Below are 24,453 nucleotides of genomic sequence, written 5' to 3'. Positions count from 1 at the left end.
TAGCAGAGGGTTATATTTAGGATTTGAGACTGTTTTTCCCCTTTGTTTCAGGCAGAGGGATTTGGGGAGTTGTTAGATTGCTCCCCTTTGCCTTGATGTTCTACAGTCTGAGCTGTGGCGTCTTCTTGTATTCTCTAATTGTATGCATGCAAAGGTTCTGGGCCTTTGTTCATTGTTGTAACTCATGAGAATGGGTTTTAAGCCTTGAAATTCATTGTCACCTAAAAGTTGCACCTCGGAGTGAGAACATAAAGGTGCTGTAAGAAACTGCAAAGATTTGGGACAAACTGTCAGACAAATAAATGGTGTTCCTGATGTTGCTGCTGTGAAAGCCGCGTGATGTTCATAAACACACATGCGGCCGTTGATTTCCAAATATGGACATAGTTCCCTTTCACTCTCACTCCTCAGCAATTAAAGTTGTGCCCGCTGGGCTGTGGGGAATAGCATACTGAAAATATCCCCCATCCTCCGTTAGTGGTGCCCAAGTCATGAGCCACATCCTAAGTTTGGATATTAACATTGTACAAATTGGGTTGTTATTATAATTCATTTCTCACATCTTGATAAGGAGATATTAAACCTGTCGTTGCTTACATGTGTGTTGAATGTCTGCAGAGGTCAAAATCAACGTAGCTGTCAGTAATTTTAGAGATAACAGCTTCAAAATATCTAGTAGACATCACTAGCGAGGTAGAAGAACATGGGTAGCTTGTTGTCCCTATGTTTCAAAAAGCAGAAAAGTATCCCTCCAACTGAGAAGGCTGACACCAGAAGGCACCGGTACATGCTGCTTGTAGCCGTCAGCCGTAATGGCTCATAGCTTAACCTCCAACTGGCGAAAAGTACCAGCCTTGCTAATTAAGCTCAACAGGTATTCAGCACATGCTGCCCTTTGGGAAAATGCATGTCTGTTTAAGGGAAGTTATGGTAGAACAGTTATCACATGACATGGGTCTGCATCTCAAAGAATCAGAGGAATAGAAAGTTCCCATTAAACAGTCAGATATTGGAAAGGAACATGTTAAAATCTTTACGTTTGTTCAAAAGGATGAGAAGGTGCATAATGATGAAATTGTCAGAACTTTGAGGTTTGGTTGCAGTGGCCCTCTCGCACAGCAGATCCCTGCAGGACCTAATTAACTCATCACTGCTGTGTGCATCGAAGACATTCAGTCTTGGACAGAAATTGAGAGCCTGTTGCATTGTCACTTATGACCTGTAGCAGAAAATGATGTTTTTTTCACTCCAGGCATTTTGACAAACACCAGCCCTTATTTCTTCCAGGATAGGTTGTCTGGAATAGAGCGTCTCTCGTATCATTCTCAGCTTTTCTTAAGAACACAGCTTTTCCCAGGGCCGGCACACAGCACCAGACTGTGCATGAGGTGCAGAATTTATTTTGACACAATACTTACCTAAACGCAGAACCCTGCAGACCTGCGATGCACCACACGTGTGCGAGGATAGGAGCGCACACACACAAACGTGCACGCACACGCCTACACACACGCATTGACATGCTGTACACCCACCTGGCGTTCGCACACTGATAATACATTTCAAGCCATTTCACAAATAGTAGGAGCTAGATGGAACTGACCGAGGGGAGATGTGAGTGGGGCATATATCCCTGGCGGTGTGTGCCTGGGAGGAGCCAAAGGATTAAAGCTGTCCCCTAAACCAGCACACAGAGGATGCTATGTAATAAATAAGCACACATCCAGTATTCCTGTTCAGTATCTCCCCTCCCCCACCTTCAAAAAACAATACCAAATTAAAAAAAAACAAAAAAAACTAAGAAAAGCTGACTTTCCAAAACCTGTAGGGAAGGCATGCACTTGCCCTTTGTAGCACGCTGACAGTTTTTGGAAGCTCTCCGCCAGGCTTTTGAAATTTTTAATTTGAGTCAGTAACACGTCAGGATGAGTTGAGACTTCAAACAGCTCAGAGATAGTACAGAAACTCCCCCTCGTGCCAGAAGTGTTTAGAGTGAGACAAGCCCCCAGAGACTGATGCGCTCGCTCTCTCATGTAATGAATTTTAAACCCCCCTAACACTTCCACTTGCATTTCCAAAAGTGCTGCGCAATGTTTCACTGCCGAAATCCTGGCGATCCTGCAGTGCTTGAAGATCTTCTGGCTTTTTGGCCCTCTTCTGTTCATCTTTATTTTATTGCATTACAATTAGACAAGTTAAACATTGATTGTATTTATGGAAATAACATTGTACAAGCCAAAATCTCAGCAAAAATTTTCATTTTAAATATGTGGTGGTTTTGCTGCTTGTGGAGTCTGTATGAGATCTCTGCCAGGACCTTTCCACATCTTCCATTAATGCAGAGACGTAGTTAACTTGACTTTATGTAAATCACAGTTGACCCCTGCTGATTGTGTTGCAAGTTTACCCACCTTTTGTGAAGAGGGCCTCTCTGTAAAATAGATCTGTAGTGAAGTGATACAGTGGGAAGGCTGAAATCATGGTGTTTAAAGGCTGAAGTGCTAGTAAATGGTCTTGAATGATATTTATGCAATTTATGCACTTGTGGCTCTGGTGTCTTTTCCTGTCAAAGGTAACTTGTGACATGGGTTTAATTTCGTGCACCATGAAAGCAGTTGTTTTTTTCTTTTTATTTTCGTCCCCTCCTTACTGTATTAAGCCTTGTGTAAATCAGCTGCCTTCAATGGGTGTTTCTAAAAGAAACCTTTGTGACCTCAGCTCTAATAATGCTGTCGCAGGAAGAGCAATCCATTAGCTACTTCTGTGATCACAATGGGTGGAAAGGGACACTCTCCGACTAATGAAAACAAACTCTACAGCTGTTTTTGTTAATGACACTGGCATGCAAGTTGATTGCTTTTACATAACAATGAAGACCTATATTTTTTTGGGCTTGTGGCGCCATTGAAAGATACAGTAATATGCAAATATTTTTGCATACATTTCACACATCTCTTTAGTTGTTCACCAAGGACACTCCTGTTACCCTTGTAGTTTGCCTTGGGGTGCATACCTTACCACTTTTTTTGAAGGGCTTGAACTTGAATGTACATTAAAAGAGCACGGATAATTGCTTTTAAGAGCAAGGATAATGGCTGAACTTTGCAAATTACACACCTAAGTGATTGATTCAATAAGGAAGTCTTTGCTGGAGGTAGAATTGACCTGTCCAAGATCAAACTTTACGAACACTGATACCTCCCTGCCAACATCGAAGTGTACTTTCCTGTGTCTGATCCAAGCTGTTAAAACGGTCTTTTGCATTTTTGTTGAATGTCTACAGATATCCTGCTGAGTTTCTGCTAATAGAAATTTTTATCTGTTCAAATGGCCATAAGGATTTAAAATTGTCCATTTACTGAATTGTATCCATCACTGTCATGCAAGACTACTGTAGGATGGCAATTTGGCTTAGATGATTAGCTTAATGTAGGCTATTTACTATACTGTGCATGACATTTAAAATGACCTCCTTGAAGATTCATGTTTAAACATGGTTGAATATTTGTGAAATTTCTGGATGTAGATGATCCCCAAATTACATAAGGGTTGTATCCTTGTATCCTTTGGAAATATTCTTAAATCAGATTACCTTGGTAAATAATAAATGAGTAACATGTAAAAATTATAAACTACCTCAGTCGCTCTGGGTAAGAGCTTCTGCTAAGCAAATATAATGTAATCCTCACTGTGACCCTGAAGTCAACCCTGTCCCTACCAGCAAGGCCTCTGTGCCTGAACACCCTAGTTATCTTGCGAGTGATGGTTGATTTAAACGTCATATTTGCTAAGCCTTGTACCTCTCAAAGAAGGCTGCAGAGTGCTTTGGCAATATTCTTTGGTTTAATGGTGTTTACATGGGTCTTAGGACAGTTTCTGTTAACAGGCCACACAGCAATATATATTTTTTTTTTTACAGCGCAGTCCGCCTTTTTCTGGAGATACTGCATCTGTCGGCCAGTGTGTTGCATAACTGCTGACATCCAGATGTAGGCCAGTTGATCCATTTATTCCTGGGATTTATTTCCTGCTGGTCTAATTCAGCTTTTAAAAAGTGAATGGGATACAAGATTCCACAGAGAACAATAGCTCTCTCCCTCTTCCTGTTATTCCACCTGGTTTAAAGCGTTTAGTCATATCCCAGCACTGCTTCTGTGGCTAGCTTTATATATCACAGAAATTCAAAGACAGATGTGCAGGCCAGTTGTATCATTGTGCGATTCGTGATGTTTTGAATGCCTCAGTCCCACGGGAGGGTGAATTGGTATGCCAGCACTTAGTGGTTGTGTTTTGTGTGGGTGCTGAGCTTGGCAATGCGGAGCTGAACCGGAAGCTAAAACTGCAGTGTCAATTTGCTGCTCTGTGGTTTGTGCTGAGATTGCACAAGTGGATACCAGCGCTAGAAAAACACGATCAGATCTGCATCTGCATAATTGACGACATACTTGTGCCTTTTTGACATTTGTGAAAATGTTGGTCATTTTTTTAAAATGTCACCACATTCAATATGGTATCGAAAGATTGAGTGAAATTGTGTGGTTCAGGGAGTGTTATCCTCGTACAACTTCCTGTCTGTGCCGCCTCTGTGTGACCCTCGCTATAACAGACAAAACCATGTAAACAGTGCCCCATCAGCTGCTCCTTACCGTGCGAGCACTTACCGATGTAAAGAATGGAATGTGAACTCTTGTCCTTGCGCACTCTTTATGCTGCAAGTTGCAGAAACAGTCATGCAGTGTTAAAAGCCTACTCCGTTCTGCACAGCGACAGCTCCAGACTGTTCCCCCCTCCCTCAGATACCTGGGCTCTGTGTATAAAACAGCAAGAGCCAGAAGTGTTTACCGCTGCATTCAGTCTTGGGTGCAGCTGTCTGTTCTCAGGGCTTGCACAGTCTCCAGTCTTGTGTAATCTCATTGAAGAGCTGGAGCGTCTTCTAATGTTATGAGGGTTGAGGTCTGATAAATCAAACATTCGTAATTACAGAGTGCAACAAGAAATGGAAGCTAATTGTAATTCAGCTAGTCAGTTTTCTTTGCTCCTCTCTAGATTTGGAATTTAATTTGTTCAGTTAAGACAAAAAAGTGGGCATGTTGCTAGCTTTTAAGGTCAGTATTGCACTTGTAATTTTGGTTGTACAGAAAAATGGTGCTACCTGAAGGCTATTACATCGCTCAGGATGTTTTATGGATGGGGTGGGACTAGTAGAAGTTTGTTATTCTTCATTAATTCTGCATTAAATACATGGCAACAAAGAAAAAAGACATATAAAATGTACTTGTAGCTGGTATAAAATGAATGTGTAAACAGCTGTCCTCGTACTTGTCCATAGAACGCAGCCAGCCATGCTTCTCCCTCCTACAGATGAGAATGGTAGTTGTGTGTTGACCAGACAATGTCAAAAGTTAAAGGATGTTTGGTGCTAACTGCAGTGGAGGAAAAACCTTACCTGCTCTGTAGGCTAGATAAACACTTTGGACACACAGGTCAAACCCTCAGTGTTCCGACAGCAAATGTAATACTGTAATCATAATCCCTGTCTACAAAAACATGTATTTTTTATTTTTTTTTAACACTTACGCGCTTAGAAATGATAATAGGGCTGGGTGATATGGCCAAAAATGTTATCTCGATAAAAATTTTCATATCAGTCGATATTGATAATTATCATGATAAAAGTCAAATCATCATTTCTTTCAAGTTTAAAGGCTGATTTTTTGCTCCTGAGTGAAAGTTGAAGAAACCAGACAGTTAATTGTGGTTTTAAACTATTCTTTATGGTCAGAACATGACAAACACTTGCCAAACAGCGGAACATTTCACAAATCTGAGGTAGAACATTCAAAACAATTATAATTATATTATAAAATCTTAATCTTCTTTTCGACATCAAAATATGCATGAGTAAAATTAAGTAAATTCATTTTTCAGTCGTTTTTCCTCAACAAAATAAATATCTTAATAGAAAAATTAAGTGCTACAGTGTGATACAGCACACATGTAAGACAGCTCAGACTGCAAAGTTTAAAAGTGTTTTAAAGGATAATTTCAATAAATAAAATGATAAATAACAACAAAAAAATCCTAATTCTGTTCAGCATTCAAAACCCTTTGTACAGTCAAGGACTCTGATAAGCTTCTTGAATCCCTCATTTTCGACAGTGCTAATGGGAAGCATGTCTTTTGCATGTCACTGGGTACTGGCCTGGTGCTTGTCGAGGGTCCACTAACAACACTCGTTTGGGACTGTAATTTCTTACTTTCTGCGTGTTCTAATGGGTGATATTGTTTCAAATGATGAAATAGGTTTGTGGTGTTGCCTGTCTTTGATGGACCGTTTCTTCGGCACAGTTTGCGGTGCACACTGCTTTTTTTTTTTTTTTTTTTTTACTTTTTTTTTGTTGGATTGTAAATAGCCAAAATATCTCCAAACTACTGAAGTTGAATGACCTTTCTTGTCGATGATGTCTTCGTTCTTCGAACTGGTCATGCTTTTTCTTCGGTGTCATTCATTTCACTTATTTTGCTTATTCCGCTCCAACTACAAGCCTGTCAGCCACTGTGTCTGTAAACAATATGACGTGCTGTCCTGAATTTATACCTCTCACCGTGCAACCTAACTTGCACAATGCATACCTCTATTCCTGCGACATGATTGGCAGTTCGTGATTCATTTCTGTGCATGCTATCTAAGCATGGAAATGAATTATATTGAACATTTATCAAACATTTGTTATATTTCTATCGAGGAAAATTATATCGCGATAATTATTGTTATCGTTTTATCGACCAGCCCTAAATGATAATATAAAAACGATTAAAAAAAATTTGGTGGTGTCACGGAAATCTCAACGCCTCCATTGAGCCTGCTTCACAGACCCATGCCTACTGCAACAGTTCTGCTTGTCTGTTAAGTTTTTATTGTGACTCAGTCCATTGTGGATTTGGTTATCCACCAACTTTTCTTTCAGTGTTTTGGGTTTAGAAGCCAATTTCAGTGGCTTCATACCATCATTACTTAAAACTGTTTGAAATTGTTATGCAGCAAAACCACTTTTTTTTTTTCCTAAACTATGCTTATTCATAAAACAGCATTCATAAATCACCCTAACCCAGAGGGCTAACTAAAAGCTGCTACTTGCCTTAAGCAAGTGGGCAGCTGGAACTCCCGTCCTTGTTTTGTGGCTTTTGCATGTCATTCAGAAATGCGTTTTTATTGTTTTGCAGCAACATCAGAGTAATAAACAAATATTTTAAAGATTACATTGGCCTCTGGTCTATATATAAATGCATGTAATGTAATGTATATATCTACTCCTATTAGTCAGATAAAATACTGCCATATCTGGCCTCTGCTGGTTAGTTTTTACTTGTCAGAGACCTGCAAGAAATGCGCATGCACAGTGTCAGTCATTCCGCGATGATTTCTCTGCTTTACATGTCTTTGTGTGGCAGTCTCGAGCGGCGATTTTAACAAGGCAGTTGTGTTTAATTACACATTTTATTAAACTAGGAACATTTCTGTGTCAGCTAGTGATTTATAAATGACACCTCAGGTTGGCGGGGTGCTGATGATGGTTGATTACCGTAATTAAATAAAGCGTTAACCATGCATTGTGTCCTGTATTCTGTATTTTAGTGTCCTTTTTAAACCTCATGTCTTTTCACCTAAACAGATTCAAGGGTTCAAACACATAGAGCTAGCAGAGTTTTCCATTAGACCAAACAGTATAGAGCCTGTAGTAGAAATGTGTGTTTGCTGGCAAGCAAGCAGCTGGCTTCTATATGTTTAACAAATTCATTAACACCAAGTTGGATGATGTTGATTCCTAGGAAAAAAAGGAAAAAAGGTGAGAGTTCTTTAGAGCTGGTAAACACCCTGCTACTAATTTGCACAATGTGGCAGAAAATTGTTCACTTGCTCTAAACGCAGCCTGTCAAATAATATGAAGAGCTGTAAGTGGTATCGTTCCATTTGTTTTAGTATTGGTTTTAAAAAATAATGAACAGGCTCTGAATAAACTAGGGAAAACGGAAAAAGTAAACATTGAAGTAAAGTCAAAATAAACATCGATGGCTAGGGAAAACTCATAGCTAATGTTACGTTTCAGTCTTGCTAAAATATTGTGCTTACAATTCATTATCCTGCATCTGTGGAAAGATAACAGCAGCACCGTTGTAAAATGTAGGCAGTAGTTTTTGAAAGCCAGTTCTGTGTTTTGTCAGTCCTACAGCTACGCTAACAGCTGATAACAAACGTTATGATGTTTTATAATTTAAGTTAAAGTACTGCTACTTTCCAAATTTTTCAGCTGCCTTCAGCTAATTCCACCTATCTCTGGTCAAACCTGTCAGACTGTTCTATAGCTGAGTCACTGTCTGATATCATTAGAGAGAACCAAAGCTGCACATGGTGCTGGGGGCAGCACCATTTATGCATGAAGCAGTAGTATTATTTTCCCACTACAGGCCAATGCAGATAACGTGAGAAGGTCATATTGTCACCTTATATACTGGTTGACCAGCTGACTTCTTTGACCTTTCCTTTGCTTGTTCTGCCATAACCTCTGTGAGCTGCACACCATGGACACACCCTGATATAGACTGCAGTTTGAAAACACGTTTGATTGCTTTCTTCTATTCCAAATCATTTGATGATCAAATATTCTTTGGCTTCTAAGATCGAACACTGAATTATGAAACCCTGCTTTTTCCTTAAGCACGGCATGGAAATCCATTTCTTACTGAAAATATAATGACACGACGCAGAGATCAACATTCACTGGTGTTTTCAAAATTCATATCAGTCAATTTATACAGGTTTGTGAAGATCGCCTTTATTACTAGTGACTTTTTTGCCAATAAACAAGCATTAAGGCAGTTGGTCATATGTTCGAATGTACAAATTATGCATTCTGTCTCATCCCTGTGTCTGACAGTGTAAACCACACATTTCTGTGGTGATTTCATTATGTAGCGATAACCCGTGATTCGGAAATGGATGATTAGTAAACAGAATACAGATGAGATTATTGAAGCTTCATTGGTAGCAATTTATTCCCCTCTTCGAAATGCTAAGTTTTAATTAAGCAGCCTTCCGGTAGTGCGGCCCCTTACAGCTTCTCAGATGCAGACAATCTCTCCAAATCTCTTAGCATCTGTGGGGTTGGTGTGCGGGGCTCTGTGCCCCTTAATCAGCGATCCTGATGGAAGAACGCTCGCTCATCACGGGGCGAGGTGCTGAATTAACCGCTCCCTCCTCACGCGTCGCGCCGCTCCACCGACGAAAGGCCATTTGAAGATATTCTCCTGTCGAGCGAGGTCTCCGCTGACGAAGCTGAAGAAGGTGAATATTCAGAACGGTCATGGCTCGGTTCGTAGGAGCGTTCCTCTCCAGGCTGCTGAACCACCTAGCAGAAACTAACGGCTCTTCTCTGGTCCAGATACAGTGTAGTCTTTCCAACTGGGCCACATGAAAATGAAGTCAGGGTCAGAAATAGCTGAAGAGACCCCCCCCCCTCCTCAAGCCAGCACCCCCATCCATTCTGCACCCCAAATCCCCCCACCCCAAATTCCATGTGGGGGCTGGAGACTCTGTAGGTTTTCATATGACAACAACAAAAAAGAGGTTTTGATAGATTGTAACCTGGTTTAATGGGCTGTGGTGACAGGCACTTTATTTTTAAAACCGTGGGGACTAAGGAGTGTGTGTGTGTGTGTGTGTGTGTGTGTGTGTGTGTGTGTGTGTGTGTGTGTGCACGCTGGGGGGGGACTTGGTGTAAACCAAATGGCAGACGATGGTATTGATCCCCAGCCCTTGCGGGCTCAGGCGTTTTTTTAAGGCGGAATGAATACGCTATCTCGTCCCTGCACCTTTTTTATGGGCCTGTTTCTCCAGCCTGCAACCGCAAGATCCCAGCCTCAGATTGGAGTCGTTCATCATTCCTAAAGGGAGAGGGGGGAAAATTGTGCTGTTCAAATCCCCAGTTATTCATAAAAAAAGCAATATGGGAAATAGAATGGCTTGCGAAATAAGTGCACTGTCTCCCTCGTGTGCAAGTTAAGATTTACAGATGCCAGAATCAACGACTTAGCAATCAATCGAAGCGTGCATGATTACGAGTCTGTATTAATATCTTTCAATAACTCTTATCATTAGATAGCTACGTTTCTTGCTACATTAGATAGCTTGCATGAATTGTGCTGATTTCAGTGATATTGTGCTGTGTAGCTGGGCGGCAGGTCTCATGTTTTAATACATTACGCTCTGGACTATGAACTGATAAGAAAAACTGAAGAAAAATTTCAGATTTGTATCCGCTGTGACGTGTTATTACACGCTAGTATTGCTGTGTCTCTGTACCCGTGCAACTCCCGCTATATTGTTTGATTCTCCACCTGTCCGGGTGAACGCCTGCCCCAAACACAGTGACGGCAGAGCCGTGTCCCACGCAGCCCGGGTGACAGACAGCGAGGGTCCCTGTCATGGGACACGGCAGATAAATCCGTGACAGTGACGAGCAAGCGGCCGCTTTGCTCTCTCTCTGCTCTCTCTCTGCAGAGACGGAGCGGCGTCGCCACATCGGAGCCGCGCGCGGAATACAAAGCACACGGTGGAGATGTTAAAATGTTCGAGGGGGTAATCTGCCAAGGCTTTCAGTGTCCTAACATTTAGTGGCCAGTCCTGTCATTGAGAAGTCTGATGTTTGACTGCTGATAAGAAGCTGTAATTTGCCACTGTTAGCCTTCTGCTTAAGGTGTTTGCTTTTAACTTAGAAAGACGGGAAATTATTAATGTGGAAAACGTTACATTTTCGCTTAATCTGGACAGTATATTGGAGGTGAAAGGGTTGTAGCAGCCTCTGCTGCCTGAATGTGGGGCTTTTAAAATGTGTTGAATTGCACTCTGAGGCTTCGTAGACCTCTTTATCTGATGTGCTAGACGTAATGCATTTAGAATTGGGAGAAATAAATTGTTCTTTAAAATCTCAAACAAGCTTGAGGGAATTTTCAAATAGACATGAAATTTCTCTGCACTTTGAGGCAAGAAAAGCAATTAAACAGACTTCATTTCGCGTATAAGAATGACTTTCATTGTAACTCCTTTCCCGAGCTGCGAACACTGGTAGACTATCTACACTGTGTTGCAGGCATAGTGCCATTCTGTATCTGTTTGGTCTGCATTGTGCTTCTTAAACAACCTTTCACAACTGCCATCCCAGCTGTTGCAGGATTTTAACAGGGCAAACCCAAAGGTCTGTGCGCACGTGCACGTGCACACCTGCGAGCGTGCACGTCTGCCCACAAGCCAGGCAGAGAATGCGAGCGGTATGAGATTACTTTTCCCTCGCCCTGTAGTTATCACAGGACACTAAATGGGCTAATATGACAAGGCAGAGCAGGGGCCGCGGGTCGCGATGGTATCGGCGAGCACTGAGCGCAAAGCCCTCCCCGCTCCCCCGACTCCCACCCGGCCGCTATCTCCCACCCCCCCCGGCAGATCAGCGGTGATATCGCAGAGGTCCTGTCCACACCTTATCGCCAAGCCAGAGATGAGCTCCCCTGGTCTGCGGCACTCGTTAGCGCTGGAGAATCGGCACGTCGTTAACCTCCTGCAGTCAGACGGACCCCGTCCATATCTGGGGTTGAACCCCACTCTAGTCCAAGTGTATATATTTCAGTGCCCATCAGTGTAAGGGCTGCTGTCCCAGCTCTTTGGCAAGAGCTGTGTGTAGAAAGAAAAAATAAAACGGCAGCTGGCCTGTGTGATTGGAGGTGCTGATTCGTTTAAGCGCCGCTTAAGAGGATGGCTTTGATTGCTGTTTTAATTATGTTTGCATTATGTATCATTTGTTGTGCACTCGTTGTCCCGGGGGATGATTGCTAGTTTTGCTAGCTGGAAAGGCTAGTTTTCATTTGACATTTAAGGCTCTGTAAACAGTGCTGCTATTATATTCGCAGAGTCCACCATAACCTGGCAAAGGGTATTTACAGTCCGCACACATTTTCACGAAAGTAGCTTTTGGGGAATACAGTGTAGTGTAGTTTCTGGTTTCATAGGGTAAAATCAGACCGAAAAGGCCCACACAGCCAATTATAACGATTTAGATGCTTCTGAATATGACTGAATGTCGGGGCCCCTTACAGTTCCAGCCCCCCCCAGAATTGAAACTTTGGTGGCAGAGTTTTCAGGGCCTGTGAATGTGAGTGACTGTTGACCTTTAGCAGCCCAGAGAGGACTGTAATCTCTGCTCTGTGCAGCTGTATTCTCTCCTGTTAAACTTTAATTACGGGTGCTTTGTTTGGCCCTGGCTGGCTCCGAGAGCCTTACAGTCAGTGACCACAAAGCATAGCAAAGAAACACTGCTGGGTTTCACGCCCGCAACAGTGGAGGAGTGATATCAATGTGCTCCTTTCCCCCCCCATCCCTCCCGACTTGGTGAAATGGTGTTTTTAAGCATGGCAAGGAGAGCGCCCTCGGTGTCCTTCCACTTCTCTTCCTTTTCTGGCTCTCATTAATCGTCCCACTCATCACCTCACCTCAGAGTTTTCTGAAATCCTGCCAGCTCGCTGATGGCATACGTTTTTTCTTTCTTATTCTCTTCCCCCATAAAAGTCTGAATGATTCATCATTTATTGGTCTGCTTGGAGACCGTCGATGGCTTCATTAAAATGGGTAAAGTGTTCTGGGGAGGGTGTCAGACCAGCCCTAAAGTGACCAGTGGCTTTTGCCGTCTGTATTTGACTTGGAAAAAAAATGTTCCCTTTGCTTAAATGTTTGCTCTCGATCAAATCAGAGGAGCTTCTCTGTACTCCTCTGTTATCCTCTGCTGTCATGAGGGGCCTTACCACTGTTGGAGCCAGAGGCAAGGGAATCTAGAGCCACAAACTCAGAAATATCCACCAGAGAGCTGGTATCATTCCAGTTTGTGGTTCCGTTTCATTTCTTTTCACAGAGCCATTCTCACCCACCATGCACAGCCAGTCGGGAGAGGTTAAGAAGTCAGGTTTACTTAGATAGACATTTGTCTATGCAACTTGTTAGCTAGCTGTAAAATTACTGTATTATAACGTAATACCTATGTTGTAATACCTAACTAGCTAAGTCTCTGTGTGCAAACAGAATTGTCTCCATGAATAATGTACATTTCAAGATCGCATATTATACGAAAAATTAAGATTGACACTTGTACAAAAGTGATTTGTAGGTTTGTGTTGGCCAATACTACAGAAGTGAGCAGTGTCTTTAAAAAAAGAAAACAACCATCTTACTCTCACCTGATTGGCTTTGCCTGGCCCCCAGCACAATGGCTCCTCCCATGGTTCCTCTTAGTTTGCCGCATCTTTGTGGGGCTGGGGTAGCAGATTTCCATGTTCTCTTCAAGGACCCAAAGAGAAGACATTAGAAAAGTAGGCACCATATGGGATTTAACCACACAGTTTCATCCGTAGAATATGATGTATTGCAATTAATAATGTCTGCTCCTTCGAGCATGACATCAGCACCATCTTGTCATTCATAGAAAATGAGATACTGCGGATGAATAACACACCAGTGTCTGTTGCCCTCATTAAACAGTTAGCTAGCAATTTATTATGTAATGTTCCAATAAAATATCAACATTTTATTTTAGGCTTCGTAAGAACTGGATTCTTCAAGCTAGCTATCTAATGTTACATTCTGTAGCCAGTCTTGTTAGTCAGTGAGCTGCCTTACATGATGTCCAGATGAATTTTGGATTGAAGTGATCCACACATGCACATTTCTTTTCCTCTTTCTAATACCTGTGAACTACACATATGTTATTGGTTTTGTTTATATCCAAATTAATTGCAGTTGGGTCAATTGGGATGCTAAGATCTTTTAAATATTAAACCTTATTATGCCTGTGTCATTTGTGCTCAACAGCTATTTGTTTGACAGCACAGAAAGGAAGCCTGTTGCACTGCGATGATCAAGGTCTACAGCGCATCTTCCCCCATTCACATATGCTAATGTTTCTGTTGTTGTGTAATTTTCATTTTTAGGTGAGGTAATCCACTGAGACCACATTTTGGTTCAAAAACCCCCCTGGCAGCAGGCGGAGCCACATTTCCACTGTTCTATTCCTCGGTTCCTGGTTCTAGCTCTGACAATGGAGAAGCACCACAAAAGTGTTTTTGTGGTATATTATTGTGCTGAATGTGCAGCAGGGAAAAGGAGCCATAAAAATCTGAATTGTGAAACATTCCCCATGGTGTGTGTATGAGGTGACTGCACTGCCAGCTGATGGGAAGCCGGACTGCCTCGGTGTTTGCAGGAAGGGGGACAGTGGAAATTCTCCCCTCTAGGCATGCAGAAGCCTGAAGCCTGGCAGAAAATTAATCTTGGAATGGAGGTGGGAGGCTGAGTAATAAGAACCCAACAGTAAGCAGGCATGAAGAAGTGGCCATTTGGGACAGGAAATCAAGGGGCACCTACATTAAAGCAGGTTAGGCCAGTGCTGAGGCTTGCCTTCATTACCCCTGATGTGGCATGGAGGAGTGATCTTGATCTGCTGAATCTGCTGGTGGTATGATTAAACACATTGAAATCTATTGTGCTTAAGTCATTGCAAGTCTATATTCAGTTGTGGCACCTGTACCATTGTGTATTTCGTTCTGGGCAGTGGTGAAAAATGATTTATGGTGACACGGGATCAGACAATTTTTGGATCGGGGAGAGAGAGAGTTTCCAAAAACATGCCCCTGGCCATACTGGGTATCTCTGTTCAAAAGACATCCCTGAGCTCGGATCTGTTCAAGACGTGACTCAGTAAAATCCAGTGGTTGTCACAGAAAGGCTGGGCTGCGTCATTTCATACTAAACTTTAGATTAAAGGCGTCATGTACATGACTGAGTGATTGTTTTTTGACAATGCATTGGTATGTTGCTCTGTGTTCATGCACTTCTCTCTGTCTGAGTCTAATAAATTCATGTTTGATCTCTAACCAGCAGATTAAAATCAGACTTCAGATTAAAATTACTGCACTGCGGTTACGGTCTTTATTGGCTTGCATAACAGCATGAAAATCCCAGCCCAGTCGGGCAAAGGAATGCGTAGCAAAACAGCATTAAATTGACTCAGTCTTTAAACATTAGCAAGCAAACGTATTGTTTTCAGATCTGAATGTTTGCCCTTTTAGCAAACATTAACTATGTATAAATACCTAAATCAATAAATGGTATACAGGAATGAAACAGCCACACTGCGTTTAGTTATTAGCTTGTCAATCCAAGAACTAAATAATGTCAACTAGCTGTAAATCTAACTGTGACAGTAATGTTGGCATTGCCCTCAGCTTTGAGGCATGTTGTCTTGCGGTCTTGTCATTTTGACTGACTTCTGCCTTTCCCTGAAAAAAAGTGTTGACCTTATGATGCTGGATGAGAATGTGCCCAGTGTCAACACAGTGCAGATTTTGATAAGCCTCTGAACTTTGTAATACCTTGTTTCTTCTCCGTCAACAGAGACAGCATAAAATATTTTAAAATGTCACTCCTGTGCAAAGGTAAGGATGTGTAAAAGCTGCACATCCTTACCTTTTATTCTAGAGGTGAAAGATGAGCTGAAGAAAGGGCTTGGTACCTTTGGAAAATGCAGAAGGTATCAAATTGGTATGACTGAGTAGAAATTAGAGCTCAAATGGCTTTGTACTGTCCAGATTGTTATTAGATAATAACAGGCAAAGAAACCTGGCACTGGACCTGAATCAGTTCAGTTTGCAGGATCTTGTTTATTAAAGGTGGAGATTTGCGTGTACAGTGGCATGTGCATGTTTGAGGGGCAAGATGTATTTATACATGCTGAATATCCTTTTGGGAATTGCTGAAAAAGTGAATGAAGCTTCTCTGTGTTAAAGCAGCCTGGTATCATGAATGCTACAGTTGTGCAAGGCCCTAATAAATACAAATACATGTGTTGGACTACTCCTACTTTTTTCTGTTTCTATCATTTTTAATTTGTTTAATTTGGAAATGCATTGAGCTGTTGTCTGATCTGGAACAGTATTTCTCTTCCTATGATACTGAACAAAACTGAAAAGCCGTAATGCAGATGAATGCGTAAATGCATAGCGCCAGGTTGTGACGGCCTTAAGATTTAGGTAGCTTTTGTCCGGTCATGTTCGGTCACATTCTGTTGGGACGGTCCCACGGCCCGGGGCCTGTTGGGTGGGGTGCAGGAATGTGAAGGGGCCATTTCTGGGAGGGATCCGACAGCTAGCAGCTGGCTTGGTGTGGCCTGGACCTGTCACCTCTCATTAGTGCCACATAATCCAGCCTGCCGTGGCCTTCAGGAAGCTGTCACACAGCACCCGGCGCTCAGACCCCCCTCTCCCCCCCATGGCGGATTGTGGCAGAACCGGGAAAGGGTAGAACAGTGGGCCCTTTATGGGCAGATCATTAAATGGACATTGCTTTTGCTTAGTGCTCTGGGACATTGTTGTCCCCCAAACACAATTAACTTTCTCACACACACACACACACCCCACTTCATCTCCTGCCACTCCAAAATAAAATATTTTTGGAGATTTATTTTGAGAGTGGAAAGGGTTTATTTGCTTTTATATTGTACACCACCAGTAGGTGTAGGCTCTAGCTCTGCCTTTTTTACATAAAGCTTAATTATATTAAGTATAATTTGCCAAGCCTCTCCCCTGCAGACAGTGTTGTGAGTGCAGTAGGCCTTTCCCACTGACAGAACTGTGCCAGGCCGAGCCCTTCCTGAATGTAGGCACATCAGCACCTCCTTAGACGCCAAAACCGGAGGAGAAAAAATGAATCTTTAAAGCTTTCATTTCACAAACAATGTAAGACCTAGCTTACGGGCTGCTGTTAGCTTTGTTTTATTTCCTTGTTAGTAGTGTGATTTACTGTTGTAAGTATGGAAGGGAGAGCACACCTAAAACTAAAACGCCTAACATTTTTGAAATTATTTCTTGGATGTGGTGCAGTGATTATTACCGCAAAGATTACATGGGGATGGGGTTTATTTCACTCATATTATATGTTATGATTTTAGTGTAAATAATTCATGTTTTTGCTCAGCTCAACAAAAAAACCTGATTATAAAGCCGGTGGAGCAATATTTAGATTAGCCTGGTTCTGTAATGACAGTGGAAACTGGGTAAGTGTGTGGATGTTTGTCTGTGGGCAGAGTCCATTTCAGGGAAAAGGAGGTTGTTTTAGACCAGTTAACTTTGTCACAGTCCTCTTTCTCTGTTTCGCTTTGTGTTCTTGTGCTTTTGGATAGGTTGAATGTAGACATTGACCCACCTCACTAAGGACACACTGCCTGACCCAGCCCAGTCCAACAGCCCATTAGCTCTGGGTTTTCTCTGCTCTGTCAGTTAGCCTGTTTAACACAGTATCTGTTCAGGATGATTCAGGTACACTAGTTTTGCAACCAAGTAGTAAAACAGTGATTGTGAATGAATGATTATGGTTAGTCTGGTGATGGGACATCGACGCAAAGCTAAATTTGTATGTGGTAGCAGCAGCCTACGTTATTCCAGACTGCCTTGGAAGCTATATGTACCGCTCCGGTCTGTATAAGCAGGCAGAGTGATTTATTATCGCAGTAGAAGAGAAGCCTGAGATTAAGCAGACTGAAACTCTACGCGGGCCTCCCAGAAGGCCATGGATTGGTCGTGGGGCGGAGAATGGGGTCTGTTGAAACTAGGAGCTTGTTATCGCTGCCGCAGTTACCTGACCAGCCCCTCTCTGCATAATTAAGAAGGTGGTCTGCACTGTGGGTTTTCAGCAGTGGCCAGGTATTTGTCAAAGCTGGATATCGTTTCGTAGACTTCAGCAAAATTTGTTGTTTTATGCATCAGTGCATCTAAGGAGGGTATTGTTTACTGTACTGAGGCATTCCATCTCACTCATGGATCTGTTTGCACTATTTGTCTTTGTGTGGTTTATTGATGTAGTCGGCTTGTTCTCTTCCATTTTCTTTCACTGTGTCACTTTCCTGGAAAAGGGAGACTATTCTGGTTCTCTGTTGACGTGCGTGAAAGGGGTTTCTGCGTAGGGTGGAAAATTGGACCACACCGAGAGAACCTGAGTGAAACTGGCAGCTCAGCGAGTTGCCGGGCGATCCCAGCGCCTCGGCCGAGCCGCGCGGCCGCGTCTGAGAGACAGGCGGGGGAAGGAGGAGGAGCGGCGAGCGCATACGTCTCTGTCATATCTGCCGGCGCGGGGAGAGAGACGCTGACCTCACAGCACCTCTGCGGTCCGAGGGGAGCGTTGCGCTCGGGGGCGCGTTCGTTAACAGCGCCCTCGCAGGGCTTCCCCCGCCCCCCGCGGGCATGGGGAGACGCGTCTCCGCCGAACCAGACGCATCGGCTCCCGGCTTTAATACCGTGAGGCCGTTGATGGAACTGGGCTGAAAGGCGGGTTAAGTTCGGCGGCGGACAGCCCTGAGGGGGGGAGGAGGAAAAAATAAGTCCCGTTGGGAGAACGGACAGAGAAGCCCGCCGTCCTCTGAACTCAGATTAGCCGGAACAAAAGGAGTCTCTCCAGAAGAGCCCTCTGTCTTGTCCTACAAAGCCCCCCCCCCCTCACCATGGCATTTCATTTCATTATCTTTTTTCCCCCCTCAAATTGCAGTGGACTCCCGCTGCTCCGGAGGTTGTGTCTCTCTCCACGTTAATCTGCGCTGGCCTGTCATAAGACCACTCTCCCCCCACCCCCCCCTCAGGGGCTCTGTATCGACACCCTGAGCAAGTTAAGAGCTTTTTCCACTCTTTCAGCATCCTTTCCCTTAACCCCGCATCTCAGTCAATTACCGCCGCGGCAGACTCGCCTCCAGAGCGCGCCCCTGTTTATTTATTTATTTCCCCGCTCTAATTGTCACTCACGTTGACGGACAGGCCTCCTATCAGGTGCTGAAATTAGGCTGTCTCACTGATGTGTGAACCCTTTAACGGGCGCGGGCTCTCCCCCGGCTGCGAGAGGCGGGTCATTTTTTATCGGCGGATTGAAGGCTGCGGCATTGGCGTAATTTTTGCCGCTTTTAATAAAACCGTTGCGGAGGGTTAGCATATACCTGCCTTTTGTTTGGAAGCGGTTCATGGAGGGGAATGGCAGGCAATAATGGCTTTTTCAATTTCTCACAGCTCTTTTTTATTATTGGATGTTCTGTAAATGTAATTTGATTGGAAAGGTTCTGTTTGTTGCTTTACTCTGAGCTACACAAATTAATAAGGTTGAGAACCTGGGTGAAGACGAATGGGTTAGCGGCTGTTTAATCGCTGGAACGTATATAATTATGACATTTTTGTCATTCCAGTGCATTGGTTAGGTTATGAAATGAATCACTTTTAAAGCTTCATCGCAGTAATTGTTTGAATACATTTTATTGCATCTCCCTCCTCTTAAGGATAATGGAGCGTTGCGAGAGGAAGATTCTCTGCACAGTTTGGGTTTCATGAATATTATTTTATTGGGACTGTGGCTGCTGGCGTTCAGAGCAATTTTAAGTGAGATTTATATTTCCTCCTAACAGAAATTACTGAATGGAGTGCGCCAATCGCGCCCAGTGAGTCAGCACAGGGGACTGACCTGTTTAACTTTGAGTTCCTCACACTCCATGAGCAGAATATCTCGGGGCATTTAAGAGGTGTCCGTAAATTAAGAAGAGCCTCAGCTTCGTCCCTCAAGCCATAGAGGTGGCCTCTCAGAAACAAAAGGCAAGTGTTAGTTTATCCTTACGGATCTCTTTCTTCACAGTGAACGTGGTGACCTGAAAGAGGTTCATTCTTTAAAGGTGGCTCGGCTTGAAACACTAAGGTCTGATCCAGCTTTGGGGGTTGGATTTCCTTTCTACTTTTTTTGTGTTCATTAATCTTTTAATTGATCCTAATTGGGGGAATTCCAGTTATTATTCAAGGATTAGCATACAGCTAATGAGAATCCTTTGACAGTTTGACAGTAACACTAATCTGTGTGAAGCTCACAAGATTTTGCCTGTTGTAGAATTTTAAGTTCTGCACATCTTGCTGCTTTATATGCCGCCAGTGTCATTCTGACATCTTCGCAGGGTACACGGCGTGCGACAGTTGGAAGAAGACACAAGCAAATCGAAATCGGAGCGCGGACGGATGATGCGTACAATAGCGTTAGCGATGTTGCTGAAACTCAAATCCACCTCTGTGTTTTGTGTCTCTTCCACCCGCTCGCCGCGAGGTAACCCAAGCTGGCTGCAGCCGCGCGTCCTCAGGGGCTTCAGCGAACACAATGATTCAGTGAGGCTGGAGACGACGGGGGGGGGCGGCGTGCTGAGGTGTGCGCAGGGGTCCCCAGACATCTGCTTGAAATTTATCGGTGCCCGCCAGCCAGCGTTTCCTGAGGGCCAGAATGAGAAAATGCATATGTCTTCGTTAGCGCAAACTTTACAAACATGGCGGCCTGCAGTAAGGAGCAGGAAAGTTCTCGCCGGCCGCGCCAGCGATGGGGAGGCCGTAGCGAGCCGCCCCTGAGCGTTTTTGGCAGCGAGAGATTGAACGATAAAACCGAACATAAAAGTCAGGATGTAGGAATAGCATCTCTTTAAAGGTTTTTAGGTCTCTTTCAGTCAGAGCTCAGCTCCCCTGCGGGGCCCTTCCCCGGCTAAGAGAATGAACAACCAACAGAAAGTTAATCATTGGTTCCGTTAAGAGGAATTTCTGGTATTTGGAGGGGCAGAAAGACTGAATGCCCCCCACGCTGTGTCTCTCACCCTGGGTTCACCGGTCCACTGTTTTCTTTTCGCTTCATTTAAGCTGTGCTGTGTCTCCACGTAATAACGCAGGGCTTGATTGACTCCTGCAGACGAATCACGGGGCAGACAAAACAAGGAAATAAAATAAACAAGCCTCCACCACAGCCTGCACATGTGATGCTGATAATGCAGGAAAAATCAGCTGATGGAGTTGAACTTAATAAAGCTGGCTGCAGTGAGGAGGAAGTGTGGGTACACGGAATCCCCCCCTGGCGGAAAGTCTCGCGGACCCGGCCTGTCACTCTTTCTGGCCGGTGATGAGCTGTGGCACAGGCCCTTGAGGCCGGCTGCGGACATTGTGTAGTCGGAACCCAGAGGTTGACCCCAACTCAGCCCGCACAGTCAGTCAATTGTTGGCTCACATAGTCCTGTGTTTTGTGTGTTTGTGTGTGTGTGTTAGGAATGGCAGGCGTGGCCCCGGCGTGTGTGAGGCGCGAGCACCGGGCCCCGAGGAGCGCGGCGCACAGCTGAAGACCGGGTGCTGGCCCGGGGCAGAATGACGCAGCGGGAGCGGCCCTAGCGGACCACGCGACGCTGAAGATGGGAGTCAATGCCTCCAGCTACCCTCACTCGTGCTCCCCTCGCATCGGGGGAAACTCGCAGGCGCAGCAGACCTTCATCGGTGAGTGCTCCGCCCTGACCTCCTCACCTCTGCACAGGGCTGGGAGGGGGTGTCAGCTGTAGGTCATGGGCCCATTTCTTTCCTTTTTGACTGGTTAATCTAAGTTTTCCTCACGTAATATGGCAATTCTGTATCGTACCATCCTTTGAGGAAGTTCATTCCACCTCAGCATTTATCCACTTAAAATAATGATATTAAAACCTGATGGGACCAATGACACTTGGATTGTTAATATGCTAAATATAGTAGACAGGACAGCATGCATGACTGAAGAACCACAGGAGCAAGTTCTAAACCGGCAACGTTATGGTATGGACCGTAGGTACATGAGCAGAATTTAGCTGGCAAACGGAGGTTACTTCTGTAGCGCTCACGTTAATGAAGGGAAGTTGTTACTCCTCTGTCATGTATTAAAATCCACTGACAGGCCAGCTGTGCTGGAAACGTTCTAGCCATCTCCATTATTATATTTTTCTGTCTTGTACAGAACAACTCAATTATTCATCACCCATGTGTTAAGTCCCATTTTCTGACTCAAAGCCCTGATCCATCATTCACAGTCACTCACAGGAGGGGGAGAAAGAAAGTGTTATTGATGACTGTTGTTTATGAGGCTGAAGCCGTTTTTCTCTTTCAGGCGGTAAAGAGTTCCGTGGATATGGCGATTTCCGCGTACCCTCAGCCAGCCTAGGTACTCTACTGGAATCAGCGCAGATTTAACCTTTTTTTTTTTTTTTGCTTTGAGGGCTAGAGAGCACTTGCCAGATGGCTGTATTTTTTTTTCTGCAAGTGGTTTCTACACAACTGCAGAGTGCTGCTAGCTCTACGTTTCAAACGAAATGCCCTGCTTGTAGTTATCGTGCATGCTCAGTCAAGTTTTCTCAGCGGGACTCTGCTTGGCTGTGCAGATTTTTTGCCCTTTCCATCGTGGGTGACTGGCTCCTGCCATATGCTGATTTTTTTTATTTTTTTTATTTTTAGTTTTTTTTTGCAGATTGTAGATTGCTCATATCATTTTCTTGTATTGTTTTCCTACCATATCTGAAACAGCTGATAGTGATTACTCATAGGTAGCTATGCTAACTACTAAACAACACATCTTACAGGTTGAGCTGCAAGCATCTGTCAACTTCACAAAGAATCAGCTTTAGTAAGGATCGGTGAGATGTGGTCAGCACAAAGTATCGCAATATAAGATTAGAGAAAGATAATATAGCACCTTTGGCAATGCAACACAGTGGTGCTACATTTATTATGGGCCCATCTTTTGCAATAGCACTCCAACATTAAATATTCAATATTTGTACAAGTGAGTGTTTCTGTCTGAAATAATATGTTCATTTCTGTGTTGCAAGAGGTAGGTGCTGCCGTGCATTCCTAAGCTAAGACAGATATACAAAATTACAGTCTCCTTATCTGACCTTGTGACCATACTTTTGAGACTTAATCTGAACTTTGAGGACCCTTCCTACCTCCAGAAATATTTCAGTCTCCAGAAATATCCAATTTCAGAATGCTGCCTCTATTTTGACAACAGTCTTTTCGTGTAAAGACTGTGTGGAAAATTTCCATTTTTATCTGGAAAATTTCAGTGGTTTATTCCTGCTCTAATGGAGCCAGGAACCACTGTTCATTGGTTTTAGTGTAATATTATTCAATGTTTTCCTCTGCTGTAAAAGCATGGAGGTTATTGGGAGCTAGGTCTGGGCTGGGTTTATTCAGATGGAAAATAACTAGAGGTATGATTACAGTATGGCACAAGATGATGCATCGAAATCGGGAATATAACACCGCACTCCCGTGTCTGACACTTTCTCTTTACACTTTCTCTTTCTGTGTCTCTCCTTCTGTCTCTCCCTTGTTTTCTTTCTCTCTCAAGCCACACTTCACCGCTCTTACTCCCTGCAGATGGGATGTGCGGGTGAACGAGCGAATGCAGAATCTGTGCCAGTGTATACATTAACACCTACTTAAATAAACAAATAAACAAGGGAAGCTACCACACAAGGGAGGCCGTCATTCATCATTTACCGATCTTAATATGGACCCTGATTCAGTTAGTGTTCTCATCCAGGGAAGACTCGGAAACATTTAACTGCAGCCAGACATTCAGACCCTCTTAATGTTGTTTTAAATGCCACAAATTAGCTGGAAACATATTGATGGGTTGAACTCCCACAAGCTCAGATTTTGTGTGGCTTTTATACCAGTACTCCAAATGAGTTTTAACACAGTAAGGTGCTCCTAATGTTATTAAAAAAGAAACCTTTGAGGTGAATGGGGTTTAGAGGTAAATTGTAGTTGTTATTCATGGCTTTAGCCTGCATCTCCCTTTTCCTCCAAACAAACAAATATGTTTTCCATAAAATTTACCCTCCCCTCAACAACTGTCTTAATCAAAGACAAACACGTTAATTGGATCCCTAGCAGTGTATTGGTAATTAACCCCAGTGACATCGGTCAGAATTTTAATAATGATATCTAATTCATGCTTCAAAAGTGAAGTTCAATTACCAGTGAAATGAGAGCAGGAGCCTTTGATTAAGAGACTGCCACAAGTGCCATTAGGGAGATATAAGTGGGTAATGTATGTCAGCTGCCTTAATGGTCTTGCTGGGATGATGGAGATTGGTTTCCAGACCTGAGGTTCTACACATGAGCAGGTGAAAGTCAGTTGGCGGGGAAAGTCACTTTCTTTTGATGCTTTTTTACCCAGGACTTTGAAGGTCCACTTATTTCAAAGCAAAACCAAAAAATAATTAGAATAACTAGGCCTAATTCCAAAGCTGTTTCTAAAAATGAATCACTTGTTTTTGTAGGCCTCTTAAAGTTTAATTTTTAACCAACTATTTTATCTTTTTCAAGCTGCTTCTTTTGTAAATACAGTGAACATTTTTTTTGCCCAGATGAGTGTGGGATGAATCTGCCTAAATCCCTGCTCCAAGTTGCATGTGCTAGATGCCAGGGTGATCTTTCCCTTGAAAGAGCTGTGATCTGCATTGGGGACCTGCTAAGTAGCTGTTTGCAGTGGCTTTAATCCCTCAATGAGTT

General features: G+C 43.4%; 1 protein-coding gene across 1 annotated transcript in view; it reads left to right on the top strand.

Moving 5' to 3' along the window:
• btbd7 (BTB (POZ) domain containing 7) overlaps positions 1–24,453 on the top strand; it is a 68,508-nt gene that overhangs the window by 14,405 nt on the left and 29,650 nt on the right. Inside the window, exon 2 of the mRNA XM_036542521.1 lies at positions 21,181–21,402. Within this exon, the coding sequence (XP_036398414.1) occupies positions 21,321–21,402 (82 nt within the window). The 5' untranslated portion in view covers positions 21,181–21,320. The remainder of the gene's footprint in view (positions 1–21,180; positions 21,403–24,453) is intronic.

The sequence above is a fragment of the Megalops cyprinoides genome, chromosome 12 (genome assembly GCF_013368585.1).
Source record: "Megalops cyprinoides isolate fMegCyp1 chromosome 12, fMegCyp1.pri, whole genome shotgun sequence".
NCBI lineage: Eukaryota > Metazoa > Chordata > Actinopteri > Elopiformes > Megalopidae > Megalops > Megalops cyprinoides.
This window is presented reverse-complemented; position numbering and strand designations above follow the sequence as displayed.